The 24,795-nt window shown below is 51.1% G+C and overlaps 10 protein-coding genes across 10 annotated transcripts; 5 read left to right on the forward strand and 5 right to left on the reverse strand.

The window, feature by feature from the left end:
• Positions 1-1,174: 1,174 nt before the first annotated feature.
• AUEXF2481DRAFT_65056 (glycoside hydrolase family 55 protein) lies at positions 1,175-3,631 on the reverse strand (the record flags this gene model as incomplete). The annotated part of the gene is made up of 2 exons (XM_013488806.1): positions 1,175-3,083; positions 3,138-3,631. 2 exons carry the CDS (start codon positions 3,629-3,631, stop codon positions 1,175-1,177), a joined length of 2,403 nt encoding a protein of 800 aa, XP_013344260.1.
• Positions 3,632-5,885: 2,254 nt separating this feature from the next.
• AUEXF2481DRAFT_679261 (uncharacterized protein) lies at positions 5,886-6,552 on the reverse strand. Its single transcript, XM_013488871.1, has one exon. It carries the CDS (start codon positions 6,454-6,456, stop codon positions 6,037-6,039), a length of 420 nt encoding a protein of 139 aa, XP_013344325.1. The 5' UTR covers positions 6,457-6,552; the 3' UTR covers positions 5,886-6,036.
• On the reverse strand, positions 6,553-7,503 carry AUEXF2481DRAFT_679260 (uncharacterized protein). Its single transcript, XM_013488872.1, has 3 exons — positions 7,136-7,503; positions 6,750-7,066; positions 6,553-6,696 (listed from the first exon to the last, which is right to left on the reverse strand). Exons 1-3 carry the CDS (start codon positions 7,191-7,193, stop codon positions 6,649-6,651), a joined length of 423 nt encoding a protein of 140 aa, XP_013344326.1. The 5' UTR covers positions 7,194-7,503; the 3' UTR covers positions 6,553-6,648.
• Positions 7,504-8,409: 906 nt separating this feature from the next.
• Positions 8,410-10,195, forward strand: AUEXF2481DRAFT_65179 (uncharacterized protein; the record flags this gene model as incomplete). The annotated part of the gene is made up of 3 exons (XM_013488816.1): positions 8,410-8,519; positions 8,570-9,234; positions 9,288-10,195. 3 exons carry the CDS (start codon positions 8,410-8,412, stop codon positions 10,193-10,195), a joined length of 1,683 nt encoding a protein of 560 aa, XP_013344270.1.
• A 261-nt stretch (positions 10,196-10,456) lies between these two features.
• AUEXF2481DRAFT_4613 (uncharacterized protein) lies at positions 10,457-10,804 on the reverse strand (the record flags this gene model as incomplete). The annotated part of the gene is made up of 2 exons (XM_013488597.1): positions 10,457-10,643; positions 10,704-10,804. The coding sequence occupies 2 exons, from the start codon at positions 10,802-10,804 to the stop codon at positions 10,457-10,459; spliced, it is 288 nt and encodes a 95-aa protein (XP_013344051.1).
• Positions 10,805-10,980: 176 nt separating this feature from the next.
• Positions 10,981-13,065, forward strand: AUEXF2481DRAFT_679506 (uncharacterized protein). Its single transcript, XM_013488873.1, has 2 exons — positions 10,981-11,030; positions 11,225-13,065. Exons 1-2 carry the CDS (start codon positions 11,028-11,030, stop codon positions 12,926-12,928), a joined length of 1,707 nt encoding a protein of 568 aa, XP_013344327.1. The 5' UTR covers positions 10,981-11,027; the 3' UTR covers positions 12,929-13,065.
• AUEXF2481DRAFT_679507 (uncharacterized protein) lies at positions 13,066-13,805 on the forward strand. The gene has a single exon (XM_013488874.1). It carries the CDS (start codon positions 13,203-13,205, stop codon positions 13,653-13,655), a length of 453 nt encoding a protein of 150 aa, XP_013344328.1. The 5' UTR covers positions 13,066-13,202; the 3' UTR covers positions 13,656-13,805.
• Positions 13,806-13,955: 150 nt separating this feature from the next.
• On the forward strand, positions 13,956-15,489 carry AUEXF2481DRAFT_4615 (uncharacterized protein; the record flags this gene model as incomplete). The annotated part of the gene is made up of 2 exons (XM_013488598.1): positions 13,956-14,494; positions 14,547-15,489. The coding sequence occupies 2 exons, from the start codon at positions 13,956-13,958 to the stop codon at positions 15,487-15,489; spliced, it is 1,482 nt and encodes a 493-aa protein (XP_013344052.1).
• Positions 15,490-17,294: 1,805 nt separating this feature from the next.
• Positions 17,295-19,055, forward strand: AUEXF2481DRAFT_679531 (uncharacterized protein). The gene is made up of 4 exons (XM_013488875.1): positions 17,295-17,829; positions 17,899-18,361; positions 18,413-18,524; positions 18,584-19,055. The coding sequence occupies exons 1-4, from the start codon at positions 17,578-17,580 to the stop codon at positions 18,609-18,611; spliced, it is 855 nt and encodes a 284-aa protein (XP_013344329.1). The 5' UTR covers positions 17,295-17,577; the 3' UTR covers positions 18,612-19,055.
• Positions 19,056-19,498: 443 nt separating this feature from the next.
• Positions 19,499-24,672, reverse strand: AUEXF2481DRAFT_29079 (uncharacterized protein; the record flags this gene model as incomplete). The annotated part of the gene is made up of 4 exons (XM_013488678.1): positions 19,499-20,504; positions 20,561-20,957; positions 21,145-24,480; positions 24,531-24,672. The coding sequence occupies 4 exons, from the start codon at positions 24,670-24,672 to the stop codon at positions 19,499-19,501; spliced, it is 4,881 nt and encodes a 1,626-aa protein (XP_013344132.1).
• Positions 24,673-24,795: the final 123 nt, after the last annotated feature.

Consider the following 24,795-nt stretch of genomic DNA (forward strand, 5'->3'; position numbering starts at 1 on the left):
TTCCCATAAGCAGAGTGGAAAAATGAGGCAGGGGAAAGGAGCGACCAACCTCCATCTCTGTCGCCATCTCTGGGATGCTCGTTACTCTTTCTCTATCGACTTGTTCAAGCGGCGTCCATCGAACATGCATACCATCTGCTAATTCCAATTACTCCACTGCCATCCAAACAACTATATCACAACGAATTTCCATGACTCCAGAAACACTGGCGACGTCACCGTGCCATGGTCGGAGTTCAGTGACCGCCTGGAGCATGCCGATCGATTATTCAGGCAGGGAAAGACACGTACAAACAAACCATCGCAGAGTGCAGGCAGGGGCAATGCTCTCTTATCCGGGGAGCTGGGGGCCATACTTTCCAAATTTCAGTGTCGTTTGGTTCATTGCAGACCCTGTCAGACGACTTGAATGAAATTGAGATGTGTTTATTGGGCAGTGCGTGGGCTTTGCAGTAATAAATCTTCCATTCGTCTCCTCTGTCGACTGCTCGTACTGGCCTTTACCTCTCTCTCCCACACGACCCTCTGAATCTGAATGGAGACCAACACCAAGCTCTGAGGAGGGTACACCATCTCATGTCATGGACAAACAGACCAATTGTTACTATACTCATAATGCAAAAGGAAGGATGGCAAGATAATTCAATGACGACAAAAATACTTGTCAGTGTGGTTGATGATTCTTCGCTATGCTACTACACTAACTACCAAAGGTGGCCTGCCTGTTTTCTGTTTCTGCTTGTCGTTATTGTTGTTTCCTCCACCTTGGACCCATTCTGTCCAATGCATATATGCATGAATCTCCTCCACTTATTTTGTATCCATTTGACCTTCGAGGTCCTGTGTTGTTCAGAATTATCAAAACTCCTCCCAAAGATGCATTTCATCAATTCTCTTAGTTGTGTGAAAGAAAAATCGCGCCAGTTGTTTGCTCTCCATGTTCCATAAAAAAAACACCATGAAAACTGATGCGTATACTGCCTCTCTTTCATTTCCGAGACCCGCGGTGAGGGGTATTGTTGTTGTTAAAATCAAAGATGCTGTTTCGTTAGTAAAATCATTCCGGATGAAATCGAAATCGTGGCTTGAGTTCCCACATCTACCGGAGATGTGTGAAAAGAAGCGTTGTTGTTGTTGTTTGTGCAAGAAAGAAGTTTCAAGATGGGTGAGACACTCATTGGTCAACTTCTTCGTCCTCGTCGTCGCAATCGCGTGCGGTGGAACCACCTCTGCGGTAGTAGGCAACAGTGGCGCCAAAGACGTTTCTGTTGTCTGCATCGAGAGCAGCGGCCATGCCGTTGTCCAAGGTGATCATGTTGACAGATGCCTTTGTGGTGACGGCATACATGTTGAGGTTGTTGTTGACACCTTGAAGACCAATCATGTTTTGCTGGCAATTGTTCGTGGCGACACAATCCTGGCTGTAGTTCTCGAAGAAAGAGTACAAACCAAGGCCATGGATGAAGACATTGGTGCTGTCGATGACACGAAGGCCCCAGGACTTGTAGCAAGGTGCTGAAGGGTTCTGGGAGGAGCAGATCGAGAATGTGGGATCCGAAGGGCGTTGAGGCACGAAGGGGGCAGGGGCCTTGGGGTTGGACTGGAAGTATGGAGTCTCGGACTGAATCATACCCATGAAGATGTTCTTGGCGTTGCGCACTTCGTAGTTGTAGAACACGTTGTGCTCCGAGGAAGTACCGTACAGCCAGACAGGACCTTGAGATTCGATGTAGACACCACGACCGTTGTAGATGTTGATCTGATTGTGGTCAGGAAGGTCAAGCTCGTGGTCAGCAACCCAAAACCAGGTATTCTCGAGGTAGACACCGGCGGACTTGGTGCCAGCCCAGAAGAGCATGTAGGCACCCTCGCAAGCGGTGTTGACAGCTGTCGATGAGGGGTTCTTGGAACACTTGTCGCTCTGCAATTGGGTTCCAGCACTTCCACCAATACGAACGTGGGCATCCCAGATGCCCGAAGCGCCTTGGGCGGAAGCCATGTTCCACTTCAGCATGATAGCTCCAGGAGCTGCGCCCTTTGTCTGGAACATAAGGTCTGTGATCTCTACCGCACCAGCCTCACCAGCCCTGCCAATATCGAAAACGGGCTGAGGGTTGCTAGGGTTGGCAAAGAAACTACCAGTGGCCATGATCAGAGGCCAGATCTCACCAGTCATCTTGATCTTGTTGGGAACACTGATGGTCTTGCTGACAACGTAGGCACCATGGTCGAAGTAGAGGATCTGGTTGGAGGCAGTACCAGCCATGGCCTTCTGAATAGCGGCAGTGTCGTCGGTGACACCATCGCCCTTAGCACCGAATGTCTTGACGCTGATGAAAGCACTGGCGGGCAGGTTCTCGTACTGCGGCTTAGAACGCTCGAAAAACTTGCCAGAAGCATCGAGTAGGGCAGCAGGCTTGGACGGCGCGGCAAGAGCACCCTGAACGCGAGAACCGGTTGTGCCGGAGTATTGACGTCCCTCACCCCATGACGTGACAGTCTTGCCACCAGCGAGGATAGAGCTGCCGTCAGCGGCAGCGACAGCGGTGGTCGAGCCGGAGAAGTCAACATTGTCGATGATGAGAGTACCGGCAGTGTTGGGAGAGCTGTTCGAGGTGAACGAGGTCTTGACACCAATGGGTGTGTTTGTCAACTTGGAGTCCATGAGGATAACAGAACCGATCAGAATGTTTGAAGACCCTCCGTTAGACATGTCGAGACCGACGGCACAGTTGTTGATCGAGACCGACTTCAAGGTCCATGCCCAGTTCCAGTTCATAAAGATCGCCGTGTTGCAGTTGTTGAAGGTCCAGTTGCGGGAGGTGAATTGCTGGTTGCCCAAAAACGCACCATAGTTGCCACCGTTGAAGACCAAGTCACTCATGAAGCCACCAGAGCCGTTGTCCATGAAGATGCCGACCTGCTTGGAGGCAGAGCCAGGGATCATGTTGAAAACGATGTTTTGGAGCGATGTGGCTTGAGCAACTTGCCAGTGGATACCCGCTCCAGCTGTTTGAGGCATACCGGTCAAGTCTATCTTGAAATTACGCACCTGACGGAAGAAATTATTCTGATTAGTGTACCTTTCCGACTGGTTAGCATGGTCAATGGCTGTAAAGTAGTGTGTCAGAACTTACCAGTTCGCGCCATTGCTTTCGTAAGGGTCGGCATCCAGGACGGCCATACCTTGGAAACCGGCAGTAGCCTTCAGGACAGGCAAATTGAGCGCGTCTCCAACCATCTGGGTGTAGTAGTACATGACAATAGGTCGAGAGACCATGTATGTACCAGGAGGAAAGTAGACTAGAGCAGGCGTAACTGTGCTGCTGTCACAGCCCAGGCCGCATCGGCCGCCAGACGAGATCGCTGCGTTGATTGCTGCCGTATCATCCGTCGACCCATCACCTTTGGCGCCGTAGTCCATGACATTGCGGTAAACGGCGTAAGAAGAGTCGCTTCCGTATGCGACGGATCCTTGACGCTTAATGTTTGCGAGCCAGTAGTTTGAGGACGTGGCCCTCTTGACCGACGATACAGGGGAGGCCACCGCCTGCGATGGCGACAACACCAGGAGCAATGTGACCAAGGCGGTCAGAACGCTGATCAGCGAGAGCGGGCTGATTGCGCGCATGATATTGAGGTTGGAGGGATTGTTTTGTTATTGAGAGTTGAGAAAGGAGGAGAGCTTGAAGGGTGTAGAAGACTAAGTCGCTGTATCAGTGCCTGCACTGAGAAAAGTCTTCAAGGTTGTTTTTGATGTTATTGTTGTCGAGGGAGAAAAAGTGTGAATGTGATAGGCGATTTTTTCAAAACAACGAAGCGAATGGAAAGCTTTTGAAGGGCAAACAGTCTCGCAGATTCCGGTCTTCTGACTTTCAAAGTCTGGAATCAATAGCACCTGACAGCAACAACGACACAAATGTATTGTTGTCCAGCAAGATACTTGTATTGATCAAGTGAACAAGGCTTCGGCCGAGAAGAAACAAGAAACAAAGAATGACAAAGCTGGTGAAGAGAAGGGAACGCGCGTGACAGGCAAGAATGCAAGACGGAGGAAGGAACAGGCCCTTTTTGAAGATGGTGGAAGGAGGGTAAAGGACGGATTGGACTCACCTTGCAGTAGTAACAGGTCTTGGAGTGTGGAAGAACCCTTTCCCTCGCGTGTTTCAGCTTGGGGATAATTGATGCTCTACTCCTTTGCTGAGTGGAAGGAATATGCGCGCCCTTTCCACTTTATACTCGAGCGAATGGCTCTCTCTCTCTCTCTCGACCGTTGCACTATTACTCTAATCTCGACAATGACTACGTAGGAGCGGCTCAGTTCACAGCGTTCAGCGCATTTTCCGATGCTCTCGCTCGGAATGTAGTAGAACGCTGGCGGCGGGCTCAACGCGCGAGACGCGCCAGCGATTGGCGACCCACCAAGGTATGGTCAAGGGTCTTGCCTCTTGACTATGCTAACGGCAAGGGGGCGTCGTCCAAGAAACACCAGTCTACAGCAGTCGAGTGTTCGGCGAAGGGGAGTGCGTCAACGGTTTTTCCATGTAGAGCAATGACGAAGTGCTGTTGGCTGGGCTCCCGCAGTTGCCAATTTGCTGAAACGGCCACCTGCTTCGGCCACGCGCCCGTTGTTTCTCGACGGCACACGTGCTTGTGCTGCCATCACCTGGGAAGCCAAAGACTACACTGCCGACTACGATGAAACGGGTATTGCAATCGACAAAGCTGCTCCAGCCGTGTGCGTGAAAGAGTCGCCGTGGACGGAACAGACGGAAGGCCCGTAGCGCTGCTGTCTCTGACCAGCAAGAAGCGCTCGTTGCGACACCAGATCTCCGCCTTTACAACAAGCAAAGACACCTCTAGACCGATACGCTCACAAGCATGGTGGGGACGCTACGTCTCCAGCAACACATCAGCCTTTGTGAGCGCGTGGGTGGTGCTCGTGCAACCATGTCTTGGATTTCCCTCCCCACCTCGTGCTACATGAACTACTTTGAACCTCTTAGCAGATCTGCCGACCATACGCCATATACTAGCGACAATATCCATATTGATATCCAAATGAGATGCACGGTCACAAGAACGCTTTCACTTACTTGGCTTCCAAGGTCGGTTCTCAGCGCTCGAGAGCCTGTCACCTCATTTTACATTGGTCCAGAAAGAGACGGAAACAAACGAGCCAGCTTTCCAGGGCTCGCTTCAGGATAACAACTGAACGACTCTCTAACACGCCGCGACTGTTCTAGCAAGCTTGCTCTGGGACAAGTCGTCCAACAGTTTGTCTAGCATACCGAAGTGCTTCACCGCGATCATCCTTAGTCCTGAGCCGTCCTTGTCAGGCAGTGGATCAGGGGATGCTCAGCTTCGTTGCATCTGCCCAAATTCTGTGTCTGAGACTAAGTCATGTCTGTTATAAATGCTTCGTATGATCCGGCCTTCGAGGCAGCGTCCAAGGCTTCGCACAGAGCACCTACCGCGTTTGTCGGCATAGTCACAGCACTGGAGAGCTCGCAGGTTCAGAAGATGTTGTAGTTACTGTGAAGTGGACTAATGGCAACTAAGCTACTAAGATGTTGTTGTCACTGTAAAGTGAACTAATGGCAACCACTAGGTAAGCTACTGAAGTAGGTGGGGTTGTTCGCGTTCTGATTCCACTTGAGCAACTGTTACCTCCCAAACACCTGCCTTTCCGCTTCTCCGCAACAGATCCCGCAACATACGATGGCAGCTTCATTGACGCTGTCACAATTGGGACAATGGCTGAGCCTCCATACAGCTACGCATCACATGCTTTGGCACATGTTGAGCATCTTTGCTGACACCACAGTAGGCAGAGCTCGAGGTCGCAGAGAACATCTGGAATCACGCTCGCTTGATGTGGCCAGCCGGCGAAAATGACGAAGCGGATAAGTTCATGGACGAACTGCGTGGCATCGCCGACACCCTTATCGTAGACATGGAGCACGACCGTCCTGTCGACCAGAGACTTGATTCCATTACTTTCGACCTCTCTGAAAGACCTGTTGTCGAAGAGGATCAGAAGGAGGAGGAGGAGGAGGAGGAGGAGGAGGAAGAGGAGAAAACGGGAGATGAAGCGTAGATGAAGAACAAGAGATCTTTTAGCATGGGACGAGTACTCTTCAAGTTGCCTAAGCCCGTGCTGGCGATGGAGATCCGAGGTAGGAACTTCGGCGAGGATGTCGTCGACACGTCCAGAGCGTAAGCATCAAAGACACGCCACGCGACGAACCCCACTAACGACGTCAGGGCAGTGTTATTCAGCGTGTCGCCAGTGTTGGCTCGAAGAAGGATAAGAGAATTCCCAGCAGTGGCACCCAAAACAGTACCTGCACCGTCCTCAAAAGAAGCGCAGCATGTGGTTCTGGGTGATGATCGGAAACAATTGGCTTGGGAACCGGTTACGTCCACGTCAGGAAGTCGAACCTTTGCTTCCATTTCTCGATCAGGCTTGGAATCCCAATCTGAACAGTAAGGACACTTCTAGTGGGAATAGTAAGATCGGGAGAGCTGATCAGGCGGTAGACGGGCGAAGGCGTACTCTCAGGAAGGCGGCATTATACCAATTCAGAGTTTCACTCATTTGAGCAGTTTCAAAATTTATGCAACGATTGAACAATCATGAACTGACTATGTATTGGGCCTTCGAGGCAGCGTCCAAGGCTTCGCACAGACTACCTATCGCGCTTGTCAGCATAGTCACCGCACCACAAGACCACATCGTAACATACCTCGCCTTCAGTATAAGCCCAGAAATATATCCCACATCCAACCAGGTAATAAAGTGCGGGATTAGTCCCTTGATACAGTAACACAGCCGTCAAACTTGATAGTGGTAGTAGCAGTATCCTGAGCTCTAATGAGCGGTGTACAGTTGTGCCAGCGAAGAGATCCAATGGCCACTCCCAGGCGAGATTGATGAAGCCGAAGATGAGGTTTATGGTTTGTAGTATAGGTACAGGTTTGACAGCGCCATCAAAGTTCTTTGTCAGGAAGTCGAAGAAGAATTTTGGCCAGAAGAAACCGTGGAGACTGGCGGCGATGTGATCTGTAGTTCGACCTGGATCAGTCCTTTTGCTACCAGCGTCGCCATGGCGAAAGCAGGAATGAAGCTTACATATTGATGCTGTCATGACGATGAGACGGGCCAAGTGGTTCTTTATGAGCTTTCCCATGCTGCTGTGTAGACTAGCAACGAGTACGACACTCTGGTATGCCGATGATGGAAATTTGCTACCGGTAGAGTGGTGCCACAGGGGTCGAAGCCGACATGATTCAGATTCAGTGCGGTCAGAAGGTAACGAAAGAACGGATAGCCAGTCCTTTGTATGATATCGAGCAACCCCTCTGCGCAATTGATGGGTGGGTGGGGTGCAAATATGGAGAGATAGTACTAGAACACAAGACAGAAGAGGGAAGAGATGCAGGTGATATCGAGCGGCAGTGGCTTAACAAAAAGCGGGATGCATGTCTGTTTTCTCGCTTCTGCTCCAGAGAGAAATAATGTAGGCGGCTGAGTGGACGGAGTCATCGATGTCTAGAATAGCTGAAATCGATCTGCTTGGCTTCTTGGTTTCGCGTGATGTGGGTGGTTGGAGGGTCTTGTGAGGCTTCTCGTAACTGCGAAGCGCCCAAAGTCATGCACGAATCAAACCAGCTCTCACATCAAACAAACATTCTTCGGCAAGGGACAGACAGGATGCTACATATTTGCATGGCCCTGGCCGCTCTTGACCGACCCCGCCCACTCTCCAGGGCTTCATCATCTGGCCCCCTCGGTCGGGGGTTTGCTCTATCATTCATAAGCAACACGATGCGAGAACAGCCCTATCACTTCACTATCGATTAACCATTTATACCCCATGGCACCGAAGCGAGCCATCGCTATCACAATGTATATTCGCCAAAGTGTACGTCGAGGAGAATGTTCAAGCAGCTTGCAGCAGTGTGAGCGGTTACGCATCCAATCAACGCGTCTCTGTTTCCGTTTTGGACACGCGCCGAGACTTCTGCCCTGCGGCCATTCACCACCGACACATGCATCTACCTGGCCCGGCCACCGGATTTTGTGATTCATGATTGAGCCCTGCAGCAAGTATGCAGGTCCTGGTTATCAAGGTGGGTGCCGGGCGGTTATGCTGTGGTTGCGTGGTAGGGCGATTTCATTTGGCCGCCCGAGGTCTGCTCTTCTCACAAGACCCGGCTGTAGCTGATGATCGCGCTGTAAGTTTTTCTTTGCATTTGTCGAACTTCCCGGGAACACATGTTGGCAAAGATGCTGAGCAGACTTCTTCGGAAATCATAGGCCGCATAAAGCAATTTACCTTGATCGATAGACCGACAACACCCTCTGGATTAAGTTGAAGTGCCTGGACCGACACATCGGTCATTATGCTCGAGCATGCTGAAGAGAGATCATGGAGGTCATGGTTCACGACGAAAAAGTTGAGCTTCTATCTACTGTTCCATGGACTCCACGTTGCACTGTTCGTTGTTGGATGGTATGCTTTATTAACTCTCCACACACGATTTCCAGGCTGATGGCCAATAGGTGGAAGCAACAGACCAGTAAAGCACTAGCATCTCTAAATCTACTAACATTCTCTGTATGGATATCAAGAGGTGCAGGGTTGGTGCTCAGTGTCGATGTCACCCTGATTATGCTGCCCATGTGCAGAAACATCTTACGCTTCTTTCGACCGAGGGTCAAATGGCTACCACTGGATGAATCGCGATGGTTCCATCGACAAGTAGGCTATTCACTATTGTTCTGGACCATAGTACACACTACTGGTCATTATGTCAATTTCTTCAACATCGAGCGATCACAACTTCGTGATCAGGCTGCTGTCGAAGTTCATTACGCACAAGCTGGTGGCGTAACAGGACATGTCATGCTCCTCTGCATGCTACTCATGTACACCACGGCACATCAGAAGATACGCCAGCAGTCTTACGAGACATTCTGGTATACGCACCATCTGTTTGTGCCTTTCCTTCTGGCCATGTATACCCACGCTACTGGGTGCTTTGTCCGCGATATGGTTGATCCGGTGTCGCCTTTTGCTGGCAAGTACTTCTGGAATCACTGTCTGGGGTACCAGGGCTGGCGATGGGAGCTGGTGGGTGGTGGCTTGTATCTGTTCGAGAGAATATATCGAGAAATCCGCGCTCGCAGGCCGACAGAGATTATCAAAGTTGTCAAGCATCCATACGGTAAGTAAGCTCAAGCGCGTAGTTTGCGTCACGAAATGTTGACCTCGCAACAGATGCAGTAGAGATCCAATTCCGAAAGCCCAGCATGCAGTACAAAGCTGGACAATGGCTGTTTCTCAATTGTCCGGAGGTGTCAAAGCACCAATGGCATCCTTTCACCATAACCTCCTGCCCTTTCGATCCTTACGTCAGCGTCCACGTCCGGCAGGTGGGTGACTTTACGAGATCTCTGTCCAACGCGCTGGGTGCTGGACCGGAGCAAGCAGCCCTGTACGGAGAACTAGACCCTATGGGGATGTACGAAGTTGCTTTGCAGCAAGGGCAGGAACTGCCTACACTTCGTATCGACGGACCTTATGGCGCGCCAGCTGAGGATGTGTTCGACCATGAGATCGCCATCCTCATTGGTACTGGTATCGGCGTCACACCTTGGGCTTCTATCCTCAAGAACATCTGGCACATGCGGCTATCTCCGAATCCGCCCAGACGCTTAAAGAGAGTCGAATTCATCTGGGTATGCAAGACAACGACATCTTTCGAGTGGTTCCAAGCCTTGCTATCGTCGTTGGAGATGCAATCGCTTTCCATGTCCTCGCCATCGCATGCTAACAAGGTCGGCGACAATAGCGACGAGTTCTTGAAGATCCACACGTACCTGACGCAGAAGATGGATGTGGACCAGGCCAACAATATCGTCTTGAACAGCGTAGGCACGACTAAGGATCCATTGACAGAGCTCAACTCGAGGACGAACTTCGGCAGACCTGATTTCCACAGGCTTCTGGGTGCGATGAGAGACTCGATTGAGAACGGGACGTACATCAGTGGGTTGGAGTCTAGGAGAGCCGAAGTGGGAGTATATTTTTGTGGGCCTAATATGGCAGCGAGAGGGATCAGAACGGCTTGTCAAGACGAGTCTAGTCACGATGTCAAGTTCCGCTTCTGGAAGGAGTATTTTTAGAGAATCAAATGAAATTGTTGTACATTCGTGTCCTTCGTACGAGGCTCTTTTGAGGAGGGTTTGGGTATATGATGCAGCAGCGCTGCTCATGAGCGCATAACAGAAAGAGTCCCAAAGGTTTCCTCCTTGTGATCTTCTCTTCTTCATCTCGTATGCGCGTGCTCGGATCGAAGAGGGTGGCGGGCAAGTGATTCGCCTTGTGATGTAGTCGGAGAGGTGGTGGGTGTGTTTTGGTCGAAGGTGGTTGTAGAATCGAGCACTTTACATGCCGAAACCGCCAGCACCGCCCTGCTTACCAGCAGCCTCGCCCTGCATCTTCTCCGAGACCTTGACGTTGACCTCGAAGAACTTGCCGACGCAACGGTCGAGGCAGACGGACTCGCCCTTGTTAAGGTCACCCTCACGGTAGCTGTTGGGGATACACTTCTTGGTGCAGGTCTCGACAAGACTGTATGAATTGTCAGTAGGCGATCGTGGTGCGATTTGGCAGGACTGCTGTGGTATATACCGGTTGTACATGTCCGAGACCATGTCAATCTCGGCCTCAGCAGCGGCAATCTTCTCTGCTGAAGAGGGCTGGGGACGACCACCACCGAAGAGGAAAGACATTTTGATATAAGTTGAAAAGGTTGTTGGATTTGAAGGTGCAAAAGTGTAGTGAATTACTGTTCGAATGGCAGGTCGCGCATCATCATCAGTAGAAAGTTGCGACCTTTGAGCTTGGGCCACCCGCACATGGCTGAAGCTCCGAGTGTTTTCTGCGAGCAAGAACTTCAACCTGCGACTTCCTTCCTCTCTCCTTCCTTCCACACTACACAACATGCTGTGATAAATGGTAAGTCACTCACCACTCCTCTGCACCTTCCCATCATATTTTCCATGATGAGCCAAATTTGTAAAGAACCGTTGCGAATGACTCCTTCGGGGGGTTGATTTCACAAACATACCGATTATCCTGATCTCTCTTCTACACTACACACTGCATACCACATTCACATTCTCAATGCCGAATCTAACAGTGTTCCACAGATGCCAAGGTCTGCCGAAGTCTACCGCTTCTTGCGGCCCGTTCTCCAACGATCGAATGTGAAATCCTCATATACTCGCTACTTCTCTGCCCATGTCACTTTGGCGTCGAAGAAACTCGTCAAGGAGTCTCCGACCGGCGACTATGAGAAACGCGTTGCTCAATTGCAAGCGAACGCGTCCTTGCAAGACTGCTGGCCACGTCTGCCACAGCGTCTCGATGTCGCTAGAATCTCCGTGAACGATTTGAGAAAGAGCAGTGCATTTTTAGATAATGGTGCCTCAAAGCTCGACGATAAATTTGTCGTCTCGGGCAGAGTACGTTCTGTGCGCACTGCCGGCTCAAAACTGGTCTTCGTCGACATCGAACAAGATGATCACGTCGCACAAGCCATCTGTAATTTCTCCCATCTCGACAAGAATGGAGTACCTCGTGAGCAATTCAATGCTTTCAAGCGTGTCGTTCGTCGTGGAGATTGGTATACCTTTATTGGTCATCCACACAAAGCTCAAGGTGGGGAGGAAAGTATCCTTGCGACCGAACTGCCTCAACTCATGTCGCCCTCGCTGCACCAAATTCCTGCTCAACTTGATGACGCTGAAACACGCGCCCGTAGACCCCATGTCGACATGTTGGTTCATCGTCAAGCTGTGCAGACACTCAGGATAAGATCGGCTATCGAGCGTGGCATTTCTACCTTCTTCGATAAGCAAGGATACTCGAAGGTTAGCACGCCTCTGCTGACTGCTGGAGCTGGTGGCGCTGTAGCCAGACCTTTCGAAACTGTTGCTACGGAGATGCAAGACACCACTCTCAACCTTCGCATCGCCCCAGAGCTGTGGCTGAAGCGCTTGGTTGTTGGTGGCCTGGGCAAGGTCTATGAGATCGGACCGGCTTTCCGTAACGAAGGTGTTGATGCGACACACAACCCCGAGTTTACCATCTGCGAGTCATACATGCCATTCGCCGATCTTGAGCATCTCATGAAGATGACCGAAGACCTATTATCTGGCTTGCATGAGCAGTTGCGTGAGCTAGGTGAAGAGCACTTCAAGCACCTCTCTGATACTGCTATCAACTTTGATGCAGGTTCAACTCACCTATTCCAGGGACCGTTCCCACGTCTTCCCTTCATCTCCACGATCGAGAAAGAGATGGGCAAGAAACTGCCCAACCTCGGCGACGACAACGCAGCACAACAGGTTCTCGACCTCTTTACTGAGATGAGCATTCAGGTGCCCGCAAAACCAACACTTCCAAGACTCCTGGATGCCTTGGCTGGTCATTACATCGAGCCACTATGTACCTACCCGACTTTTATCACCGAGCACCCTGCTGTTATGTCACCACTCTCGAAATCCTACACCTGTCCAACAACCTCCCAACTCATATCCGCTCGAGCCGAACTGTTCATTCGCGGCAGCGAATACGCCAACATGTACGAGGAGGAGAACTCACCGTTTGCACAACGTGAGAAGTTTGTGGAACAACTCAAATACCGCGAAGTCGATGGTGAAGGTGATGGTAGGGCTGAGGTGGATGAGAGTTACCTCGAAGCTCTTGAGTGGGGATTGCCTCCTACTGGTGGCTGGGGTATGGGCATTGATCGTCTGGTCATGCTCTTCACTGGCCAGAAACGTATTGGAGATGTCTTGCCCTTTGGCACTCTGAGGAATGTTGTCGGTCTTGCTGCCAGACAAACGTGATGAGTCTCTTCGTATTTACCTTGCTCTTACTTCGTATGATACCCCTCCGCTTCTCTCCTCGAGCTTGAGTTCTCATTATCGCAACCTCACGATATATTTTACTCCTTTACTCTAAGTCATGCACTTGATCAGCTTGACCCAGCCCTAATGCTCCTGGACGTAGATTTCTACCACTCTACACGCTGACCCTAGTAAGTAAGACAAGGCATGACCAAACGACCAACACCGGCGAATTAGCAACCATTCACACCGCAGCAATACAGCCTCTCTAGACATGATACTGGTCGAAACATCTCGAACCAAGGTTCACTTCAAACAACTCGAGCATGCATCAATCACAACCAACTGCCGGACCCCTCTTATGCACACGCAGCTTGCACGAGCGCAACTGCATCAGAAATTCTGCAGCCTGCGCGACGTTCATATCAATAAATCTGCACGAGCTGCGCGTCGCATTCTCACCGCAACTCTTGACAGCATGTCTCGTCACCAACAATACCATTGTTCTTCCATAAATAATGAGTCTGCACAGCCTCGAGTGATATCGCCTTGGGTAACAATGGTTGGTTTAGGCGATGAAACGAACAGCAGGCACCCGATGATCATCAAGTTATCACCGAGGCTGAAGACAAGTAGAATAGAACAACTGATACGGGCTTATACGAACGATGCCAATGCCAAGAATGGACTCGATACTGCATGCAGAAGGTCCATGCGGAGATCATGACGCCTTGAAGCCTTACTTTTTTTGGTCGCGGCAAGATCATCTCACGTAAAAATCTCCGCAGCCCGCGGGAACCGTAGAAAATGGCAGTTGAGGCGGTTCGAAAGAACCAGTTGACCACGCGCATAATCAAGGCTAAGCAGGTTGTTGCAAAGAGACAAGAGGGCTTGGTCTTTGGCAGATGTCTTGTTAAGTTACACTCTCTTCGCTCACCTCTTATACTTTACCCATAGCATGTCTTATCTCCACGAGAGGAGGCACCACGAAGATTAATTTATACGACATCAATCAACGTCCATCGGTATGTTTGCCTGGTTGACGGGTACCGAGACCACTCCACCTGCCTTTCTCGAGCTCCGGAGTTCGAAGGTGTTGATCATTAGCACTGTCGCCGCTGCTGTTTTTACCGACGTCTTTCTATATGGCATCATTGTGCCAGTGCTACCGTTTGCGCTGAGCGGTCGCGCTGGCATCGCGCAGGACAATGTACAATCTATGATTTCGGTATTGTTGGCTGTCTATGGTGGCGCCTTGCTTATAGGAGCACCTATTTGTGGGTGGGTAGCTGATCGATTCGACTCACGTCGGTGGAGTTTCATGGTCGGACTGCTGGCGCTAGCTGGGTCGACAGTGTTCCTCGTTGCAGGTAACAGTCTTGCTCTCATCGTTGTTGGCCGTATTCTGCAAGGTCTTTCGGCGGCGGTGGTGTGGGTTGTTGGACTGGCACTACTCCAGGATACTGTTGGTTCTGAAGCGATCGGGCAAGCGATGGGATATGTTGGCATCGCGATGTCATTAGCATACTTGCTCGGGCCTTTGCTAGGCGGAATTGTGTTCGAGAGGTGAGTTCCTCTGAGTCTGGCAAAGGCGACTCCTTGCTGACATTTCTTCAAGCGCTGGTTACTACGCTGTCTTCGCCATGGCGTTCGGACTGCTGGGTATCGATGCTATTCTTCGCTTGATCATGATCGAGAAAAAGGTTGCTCGGAAGTGGCTGGGAGCAGAAGCAGTAGAAGTATTTGTGGATGATGAACACAAAGGCAGTACAGACGACCACAAAGCTGACCCGACGTATCACACACCCGAAGTTGAGACACCTGCGGTGACACCCGACAAACGCAAGCTCCCTAGAGTGTGCTCACTACTCGCGTCGTATAGACTCGACGCCGCTCTGTTTGGCTGCTTCATTTCGGCATGCTTACTCACCTCCTTTGATTCGATCCTTCCGCTGTATGTCAACGAACTCTGGGACTGGAACTCTGTCGGTGCTGGATTGATCTTCTTGGCCGTCACAATACCGTCTTTCATTGGCCCCTTAGTCGGCGGATACGCAGACAAGCATGGATCCAGATGGCTAGCCACCGCCGGTTTTGTTATCACGGGTCCTTGTTTCATCCTGATGCGGCTCGTGGACCATGACGGCATTCGCCAGAAAGTGCTGCTCTGTGCACTTCTCGCTGTCATCGGCCTCGGAGTCACGCTTTCTCTCACACCGTTGATGGCGGAAGTGTCGTACGCGGTGGAAGCGCAGGGCGCGAAACGACCGGCAGGATTCTTTGGCAAGAATGGTGCTTTCGCTCAGGCGTATGGGCTGTTCAACATGGCATACGCCGGTGGTACCATGGTTGGACCTTTACTTGCCGGCTTGGTCAAGGAGAGGGCTGGATGGGGTACTGCAACGCTCGTGCTCGGATGTGTTTCGTTAATATGCGTGATACCGACCGTCATTTGGTGCGGAGGATCGATCTTCAAGTTGAGAAGGAAACAAAGGGTCGAGAAGCAAGAGAAATCGAATCCGAACTCGAGTACTAGTGCGAGTAGCGAGGTAGATGTTTGATTTGTGGATACAAATTTCTTACATAACAAACCTGTACATAGTCTGATGTTAGCGGTAGCCTATTTTATTAGCATTGCGCTTGGTTTCATGGTGTTTGGTGCTTGCAGAGGGAGTCTCCGACTAACTGGCAAGGCGCAAGGCTGAGGCTGCAGGACAGGGTGGTACCAACAACGATGCTTTGCGAAAGATATCTCGAACTGCAGTCCCAACGACCTGACTTCTGGTGTGTCTCAACGTTCGACTTGATGCTTCAAAATAGGTTTCAAGCTACAGGCCTACTCACCGAAGCTGAACGTCTGCGCCGAGGCATCTGCTCCGATTCTGAGGTTTCGAGATGCTGTTCTTGGGAACCAGGGTCATCGTGCGGCGATCCCCCAAGCCCAAGGTCGGCGGTGTGTGCTACGAACCTCCGGTGTTATTTCACAGACTGCGCGCGGCGTACACTCTCTTCTCTTCTCCACCGACCGGCCTACACACTCTGCCAGAGCAGATCATACTAACAACAGTTTCGCCCCTACACGATTCAGTCGGTGAAACATATTCTAGAATGCTCGGTAACCACGCTATCCACCAATCAGATCTAACCAATCATTCGGTACAACTAAAGGCGCTTTGGCGGAGTGGTTAACGCGATGCCCTGCTATTACCCAGCGGTAAAGTTTAGGCATTTCCTTCGGGAGCGTGTGTTCGAATCACACAGGCGTCGAACTTTTTGCCCTTTCGAAGGTATCAAATGTGTAAAATGTGTTCCTTTTGCTTCTGGAAGAGTGCTGGAAAGGTGACATTCAATATTGACAGAGTCATGGAGTTTTTTGTTAATATGGAGCATGGCGATGCAACGCTTGGACCGTCGAACGACGCGTCGCACCCCAACACCATCACTCGAGCCCAGAGGCTGCGGTTTGGTTGACACTGACACCTCATTGTCACCAGCCTGGATGATGCAGTCGTGCTGTCGCGATGGTTGATATTCCCGATATAATAGGGAAAGTCATGGAGCGCAATGTATCAAGATCGACAAGCTGGAATACTGCGCTTAGATGCGTGACGTGTCTTCATACTGCTGATGCACAACACTTGCCTAAGCGTTATCGGGCTTCTCTCACTACACACATTTGAGTCATACGCGGTCTCCTATCTCTGTAATCGACCTTCTTGCTCTCCACTCTAGAAAATCATACAACGCTAACATTATCAGCCCTGGCTGAATCCTTTGATCGCGTACACCGCACTTTGGAGTCGACTGTGCATAATCCTTCGGTCGCTTGCGAGGACTTCATCTTTGTGGTGTTCTGGAATCCTTTGCCAGTCTCCAAAATCGCGACGCTTTACCACTTCAACGTGGTTGTTGACACACGAAGTTTAATCGAGCCTTGTATCGCAATAAAGACGTTTGTAGCACTGACTGCCAACGGGGAAGGAAACAATCCCCCTCCCAACTGATGCAAAGTCTCAGCCAAACCCCCTGTCCTTACTCCGACCGTCGTTCTCGAAATCTCACAGAAGGGAGGATTTGTTTCGTAAATTTTCAGCATGACTAGGCCAAGGTGACCATGGAAAAGGACAGGGATCGTCCGAGACATTTATGACATTATGCTATCATCATGTCTCTGTGTGCGGGTCGGTTACTCGTCAACCATTTGCTCTGCACGTAAGAGCCCGTTGATGGCACCAGTACTGACTGACTCCTTTTCACAGATGGCTTCTGCGACTATCAGCAGCCACAGGACCACAAAGTAGCCTTTCGACTGCACTTGAAGAAATAGGTGAGACATAGTCGGGGGTACGGAGAGGTAAAATAGAAGAAACCCGGCCAATACAGATCCTAAAAGCCGGACGATGGCAAAAAACGGTCGAAAGTCTACCGTCTGCTTAGAAACGTCTATTAGGTCGTGAGCTAGATATAATGGCCTGGTCCCTTCCCCATACGCGTAGCACACCTACACGATTACACGACCTTGTCGTCGCCCTGACCTTTCGCCATACAACTCATCTACTTCTCATCTACTCTACGTGGATCACCATACAGGATCATCAAATTTTCTCAAGTTTCAAGAAAGAATGGTTGATGGGCAATAAGTCCCAATCATGGACTGGCATAACAAATCAATACCGCTGTTCGCGGTAACAATCGCCATGATCATACTACCACTTGTTGTCGTTCCGATACGCTGCTACGTCCGATACACACGGCGTGCCTTCAAGATCGATGACTGGCTTATCATCGTGGCTTTGGTTCTGCATCTCGGAGCTTGTGCTGTCACGTTATGGGGATTTGTGTATGGCCTTGGTATGCCTGACAAGGTCCTCACGCCAGAAAATATGACCAAGGGTGTCCAGGTAAGCAACCATAAATCGCAAAAGGTGGACCCAAGAGACGCGAGAAACGGACTCTGACAGACGATACAGACATTTGCAATGTACAAGCCAATTTACACGCTCTCGACATGCTTAATCAAGTGCAGTGTATGCTATACATTCCTCCGCCTCTCGACATCACCGAAGATTCGTCGTGCACTCCACTGGATCCTGATCATTGTCAGTTGCTCTTCGCTGGTCATGTTCATCGGATCTTTTGTCTATTGTGTGCCTTATCAAGCCATCTGGTTACATTGGCATCATCCTCACACGCCTGGTTACTGTTTACCTGGAGCTGTTGTATTGACTGTTGGCTACGCTTTTGCTTGCATTACAATCATTACAGATTTTGCATGTGCGATTATTCCTGGAATCATTCTTTGGCAGACAGTCATGAGCACGAGGAATATGTGTATGGCATGGGTCATTCTAGGTCTGGGTGTTTTGGCAGCAGCGATGACTATATGCCGTCTGCCATATATTGCCTACTGGACACATGATACCAACCAAAGCTGTAAGTAACCTCGCCTTTCTATCTGCGAGAACAAAAACCAACAGTGAGCAGATGGTCTAGGACGAATCCTCCTTTTCGAGCTCCTCGAGTGTGGTCTGGGAATTTTCGCCTCCTGCGCCCCAGCACTAAAACCCTGGCTTTCGGCCTCCCTGACCTCATTCACATCTATCCTCCACCGCTTCACAAGGTGGACAATACTAGGCTCCCACATCTCAGCCTCACATCAACAAAATCAACATCAAGACCTTGAAAAAGCAGTGCAAGGGTTGCAAACCTCTTCTCGCCCCACTTCATCTTCCACAGCATCTCCACCTGTCCCTCGTATGGATCTTGTGATCCCTGACATCGAAGACACAATCATGGATACCGTCATGGATGGACAAGATAAGGGATGGGATAATTTCGAGTCGCCGGGAAGTCGACGAAGCGACGTGCCTGTTATAATGATCTCGAGGGTCAGGGCTGAGAGCGGGGACTATACCAGTACTTGGGATGTTGCCAAAGAGGAAAGCAGCAGTGGTGAATCTCACGCTTGAGATGAATACCTAATGTGATTATGACTTTCCTTTCTCTGTTTGCATTGCATGCAATAGCTATATATTCTATTCTTTTACTTCAGGGTTTCTAATTTATGGCCGCCACTGGTATGGCATAGAACTTCGCCATGCTATCCGCTCAATTAGTTCGCAAAGAAGTTCGTGCTAGGATCAGGGATACGGTCAAAGTCAATCAACGATGAGTCGTGTTCCACCATCGTTCAACCAGAGAATCCGTTTTGCTCGAACAAAATAGAACGCAGCGAGCGTTCGCGATTTCCGCCAAACAAGAAATCAAGGCCGCTCGCGACACAACAGGCAAGAGCGGACGATGACATTGCTCTTCATGCCTTCCGACACACCATTTCTACACAACCTCGACACCAAAAGTGGAAAGAACAATGATGTTTGAACAATACGAAAGAGGCATGAAATGCTAAACGAACGCGAAACAGCCGGAAAACCCATCTCCCCATCCATGCATGTGCATGCAGAAGGAAAGCACTCCTCTCTGACCCCGCGCTATGCTCTCACCACCCAAAAGACTGACATACCAACCCCATCAACACCTTACAGTGACCAAAATTTCCAAAGCTCACACTCAAAGCGCGCAACAAACACCCAAAACATCTCTTACATCAATCATGCCGCTCTCGTCTCCAGTCATCTTCCCAGCCATCAAGCCGCCAGAACCCCAAAGACTTCTCCTCTCATCCCAACGTCTGAATTTGATCTTGACTTCCCTCGGAAGCCCGCCTAGCACAACCCTCGCCTTGGGAATAGCAGGTCTATCTTCTAGACTAGCTGACAGGATGGCATAGTCGTGTGCGAACAGACAAGCCTGCACGAATGCATGCTGCCACAATGGCTGTTTCGAAAGCAACGGTCCAGGCAGGACCAAGATCTCTGAATTGGCATCTAGGACATAACATCCTTCAGGCTCCAAGTCGTCTTGTGTGAAAGGTGCGACCTCAGAGATCAACCCCTCGAATTCAGAAGTTGGTGATTTGCCCGAGCCGTCGCGGCCAGGGTGATCGGGATTAGGCGACTTTGGTGCGCTCCAAGAAGGACGGCGAGAGAAGTAGCTCGTGAACAGTGAGGTGGCGGTTTGCTTGGGCTTCTCCTGCGCCTCAATTCTGAACAAACGCACCGAAGAGTGATCCCAATTGCCACACTTGCCCTTCCACAAGGCCGGGGGTTGGCAGACAATTGCGTTACCCGAATCGTGAATCACAGCAAGAAACTCGGCCGTCTCTTTGCCTTCGTCGACCTCGGAGAATCCACCACCAGGGTTGAGATCCATAGATATCAGTCTAGTACTTCCGATTGCGGTAGCACCACATCCGCTGCCCTTCCAGAGCCAAATCTTGGTCTCCTGGAGAGTTATAGGACGAGCGAGGATATACGGATATTCGGAGCAGAGACTGCTTTTGCTGCGGTTGACTTCGTCAAATGCGATGTGACCCATATGTGGGCGACCGCACAACATGTAAGGCTCTTTCAAACTCTCTGCACGTGAGCCACGACGAGTGATCACGATACCACCAAGTGCTTGGAAGAAGTTAGCTGGTTCGCGAGCCTGGTCGATGATGTAGAGTTGAGTCGACCTAAAGTATGGTTAACTTCTTGTACGCAAGCGGAAAGTCAACCGTCAAACACTCACTTCTGGCCCACTCCAGCCTCTCTCGTGACTTGTTTGGCGTGGACTTGCGTCTCTCGAATTGTTGACTCGGAGATGAGGTCACCACACCATAGATAAACTTCGGCCATCCTGGTCATGTTGGCAGTGTGAAAGATATGTGTGCAGATATACATAGAGCTTTCATACAAGATGTGCTCCTGTTGTGCCGGCAGAGGGATCAGAGTACCGTCTGACTTGATCTCCTGGATCGAATAGCGTAGAGTCTTAGTCTTATCGGACTCGCCGGGACGAGAGCGCAAGACTGTTTGCGTGTCTGTCTTCAACTGCAGTTGGTTACTTGATGTAGGCACGTTGCTGAAGAAGTTGGAGAGTTCGCGTGCAGCTGGGAGATCAGGCATATTTGGCAGATTTGGTAGGTCTATCGAGTTTCCAGACACAAGTCAGCTCTCTGTCCCTCCTGCGGGCTTGGGTATAGATCGCAACGGGCTCAAACTGCTCAGAAGCAATCAGAATTTGGACGGAAAAAACAAATCAACGTGGACATGAATCGAGACTCTTCTTCTTTGTGATTGCAAGATGGAGGACGGAATTATGCTAAGACTCACCTTTGGCACTGAGTTGACCGCTGACGACTCTTGAGCTCCTTGCTGGCTTTGGCGGAGCTCCAGCACTGGGCGGTTGTACGTGTTCATAGCCGTTGCCTCGCTTTGGTTGGCTTATTGAATCTTCGGTGATACCGAGGCCTTGCTTCGGCGATGCATTGTATCTAAGTGGCGAGTTCGAGAGAAGTCCAGCAGACAACATGGCGGCCTCTTCATCCTTCCTCGTGGGCAACTCGATCGGAGCGCGCTTCTGTGGCGTGATTTGTTGTGCTGGCTTGCCCCACATGGAAGCAGCACCCTTTACCGACGAGAAACTTTGGTTTTCCTTATTGGCCTCAGTCGTGTTCAAAGGCGGCAAAGGCTTATCCTGAGATCTTGTCCCAGTCATGCCCGGAAGGGCCTTACCAGGGAGAGGCCGACTGAAGCCAGACGGCTGGCGTGTAGTAGATTGCGGAGAAGCAAAGGTTGGAGCAGTCTGTGTGCTGACGAGAGAGCCGGTCGAAGATGTGCGAAGGGGAAGTTTGACAGAAACGGGGGTCGACAGCTTGTCGTTAGCCATCGACGAAGGAGTTTCCAGCACTGGCTTGACAGGCGTGGTGGGTTTAGCTTTCTCTGCTCCAGTGCTTGCTGCCACTTCTAGCGATGATCTCGTCGAAACAGGAGTCTTTGGCTTTTCCGATTGTACAGATGGGAATGTCATTGACTTTGTTGGAGTAAGAGTCTTGGGCTTTTCCTCCTCAGCGACCGATGGTCTTGAAAGATTGATTGATGCTGCCCTTACAGCTGCAGACTTGGGCCGGGGTTGCACGGGAGTCTGAGTCACGGGCGAGCTTGGTGATGGCAAATCGATAGATTTGGCCGACTGGATGGATGACGCACGCTGTTCGGATCCAGACGTGATCGAGGAGATACGCTTCTCGGGTACCGGTGTTGCCCTGATCGTATCCACAGGCGCATGGGTCGCTTTGACTGTATCCACGGGTGTACTGGACTTGGGCTTGCGTCTCTTCGGTCCTTTGGCACGACTTTTAGTCATGTGTGTGAGCTGAGTGCCCTCGCCCGATTCCTCATCTTGGGCGGTAGAGACACGGCTGATCGCAGGAGGAGAGAAGGGACTACCCGATGGAGGAGTATTTGAGGTGCTTGGCGGGCCACGTGCTAACAATCCCGCTAAAGCTGGGTTGAATCTGTCGGCAATTCTATTCGACGTAGGCCTTGATATCACCTGCGATTTAGATGGCTCCTGCTGTACTGGTTTAGGAAGCTCCTGTTTCGCTGGCTTGGGCAGCTCACGTTTCTCAGGCTCGGAAAGCTCTCGACCCAGCGGTTCCGACTTGCTCTCGGCCTCTCTCGTTTTCAACGCTCCGTTGACAGGATTCTTCTCCGCTGTTATAGCGGGCGGCTTACATTCGACAGAAGCACGTTTGAGCTCTACCTTTTCAGTGACACTGCTCCTCTTCTCGGGGGCAGGTACCTTTGGCTTGCCTCTAAGGTTCTTGTGGAAGGAGAGAGCCTCAGGCGTAATGTCTCTGTGTGATTTGGCGGGAGCGGGAATGTTCAAGGTGCTGTTAGATCGGCCGAGCTGCTTTCTGATTGAGAGTGCCTCTGGTACGGTCGAAGGTATCGGTGAGATTTTCGGTTCTGATGCGGGCTTCTCTGTAGCGGCCTTATTCATCTCTTCCTTCTTCTTCAGCAGACTTTCCTTCAACTCATCGCGTCGCTCTGTCTTTTGAGGACCAGCACTGAGAGATAGACCCGCTTTACCGCGAAGAATGTTGCTCTTCAGCTCGTCGGGGGCCACATACTTCTCAGTCGAGGCTTTCTTAAGCTTGCCAAACAAAGCTTTGAACTCGGGCTCTTGCTGTGTTTGTGCGCCGATAGTACCACTTCTTGACTTCAGACCCGATCGGAAGTCCGTCTTCGGTGTGGTCTCTTGCTTCAATTCAGGGGATTTAAACTCGCCAGATCTCAGCTCCGGGGTTTTCAAGACAGGAAAACGGGGCGATGAGGACGCAGTGGAGTTGACAGAGTCGGAAGTCTGTGGCTTGGGTGGTAGACTAGGTGCTAATGACAAGGCATTCGGCTTTGGAGCAGCTGGCTTGACTGGCTCCTTCTCGGTGAAACCTGATGCAAGTACACTCGGCTTGGAAGACACTGACTTGGCTGCCTCTTCCCTCTTGGGTGTAGAGTTTTTCGCTGCGTGGGTCTGCGTGATCTCCACCGGCTTTTCTTCGAGAGTTGGCTTTTCTTCAGCAACCTCCTGTTTGAGTGCCTCTTTGATTGGCTCTTGCTTTTCGACATCGGATCGCGCGGGCACCTTTGGTATAAAGTCGAGCGAAGGAGTATGAAGTTCAGAAAGGGCAGATTTGCCGGCGAGTGAGATAGGCTTGGCCTTTGTGGGTGGTGTGACATTCCTTGATGCGCTTGGAGAGTGTGTTGGTGTGTTCCTCATGGATGACCTCTTCAGCAAGCCCTGGCCAATTGTGGGCGTATCGTGAGCCTTTGCGGCATCTGGGTTCTCTTGTGATGTCGACGTTTCGGCAGTTCCACGCTGTTGTTTCGCCTTTGCGAGGTCAGCCATCCAACTTGGCTGGGTCGACTGTGGTGATGCAAGCGGCTTGGGCGAATCCGGACGAGTGAGAGCGCTCTCAAGCCAACTAGCCTTAGTTGGGCTGCGACTCCATCTTTTGTTCGGGCTCAGTGGTGGTGACATGAGCCCCTCGGGAATTGGCTCATGGCCCGAGAAAGAGGCCATGGACCTCGAGCGCGAATGTCTGGTAGTGGATGATCTCTCGACCTTCTCCTCCTTGACGTCTGCTTCGGGAGCAATGTTCAAGTTGCTCATGGTACTATGACTTGAGGTAGGTCGCGAGGGTATGTCGTCGGCATTGGTGCCACTGCGGAAACTGGCTGTCGAGTCGTTGCGGGTCAAGGTAGAAGGACCGGCCGTGACACTCCATCTCTTGTTGACACTGTCGTTGCGCTTAAGCATAGCACTCTGCACAAAGCCACCCATTCCCTTCGTTGGCGAGCTGGGACGATCCAGGCGGCTCTGGGCGCTTGACATGGCACGGCCAAGACCCGCATCAGCACTGTCGGGCGCAGCAAAGCGCTGTGAGTCGCGTGAGGGAAGGGGCGCTCCCTTCTCAGGGATGGACATCATGCTCATGGGCCTGACGGAGGAGGCCCTGGTGGGCGAGCCCATGTCGACTGACATGGGTCGACTGCGGGGTTGGCGCGATAGAGTGCTGGCGCGAGATGGGACGGCGCTGCTAGGCGATGCTCGGTGCGGACTTGTTGACGGAGACATTGATGGTGAGGCCATGCCTCTCTCGCTCTCTGCGCTAATGTGTCAGTTGATGTTGTTGAGGAGCGCTCGTGTGACGCACCTAGCTTTCTTGCCAATCGTGAACTCGCGATCTGCGCTTCTAATTGCTCCTGACGCTCGTTGTCTTCCCTCTGTCTCTTCTCTTTGAGTTCGCGCACGCTCTCGAGGAAGGCGTTGGTATCGAGATCGGGCGTATCGTCCATGGTGTATGGCGTCTCGTATATCTCGTAGGTGTCTAGGTAATGATGGTATCTAATCCATAGGGCAGATGACGGTGCAATCGATCAATGATTCAATTCGAGATTGGGATGCGTCTGACGACTTCG

Source organism: Aureobasidium subglaciale (assembly GCF_000721755.1).
Source record: "Aureobasidium subglaciale EXF-2481 unplaced genomic scaffold scaffold_9, whole genome shotgun sequence".
Taxonomy (NCBI): Eukaryota; Fungi; Ascomycota; class Dothideomycetes; order Dothideales; family Saccotheciaceae; genus Aureobasidium; species Aureobasidium subglaciale.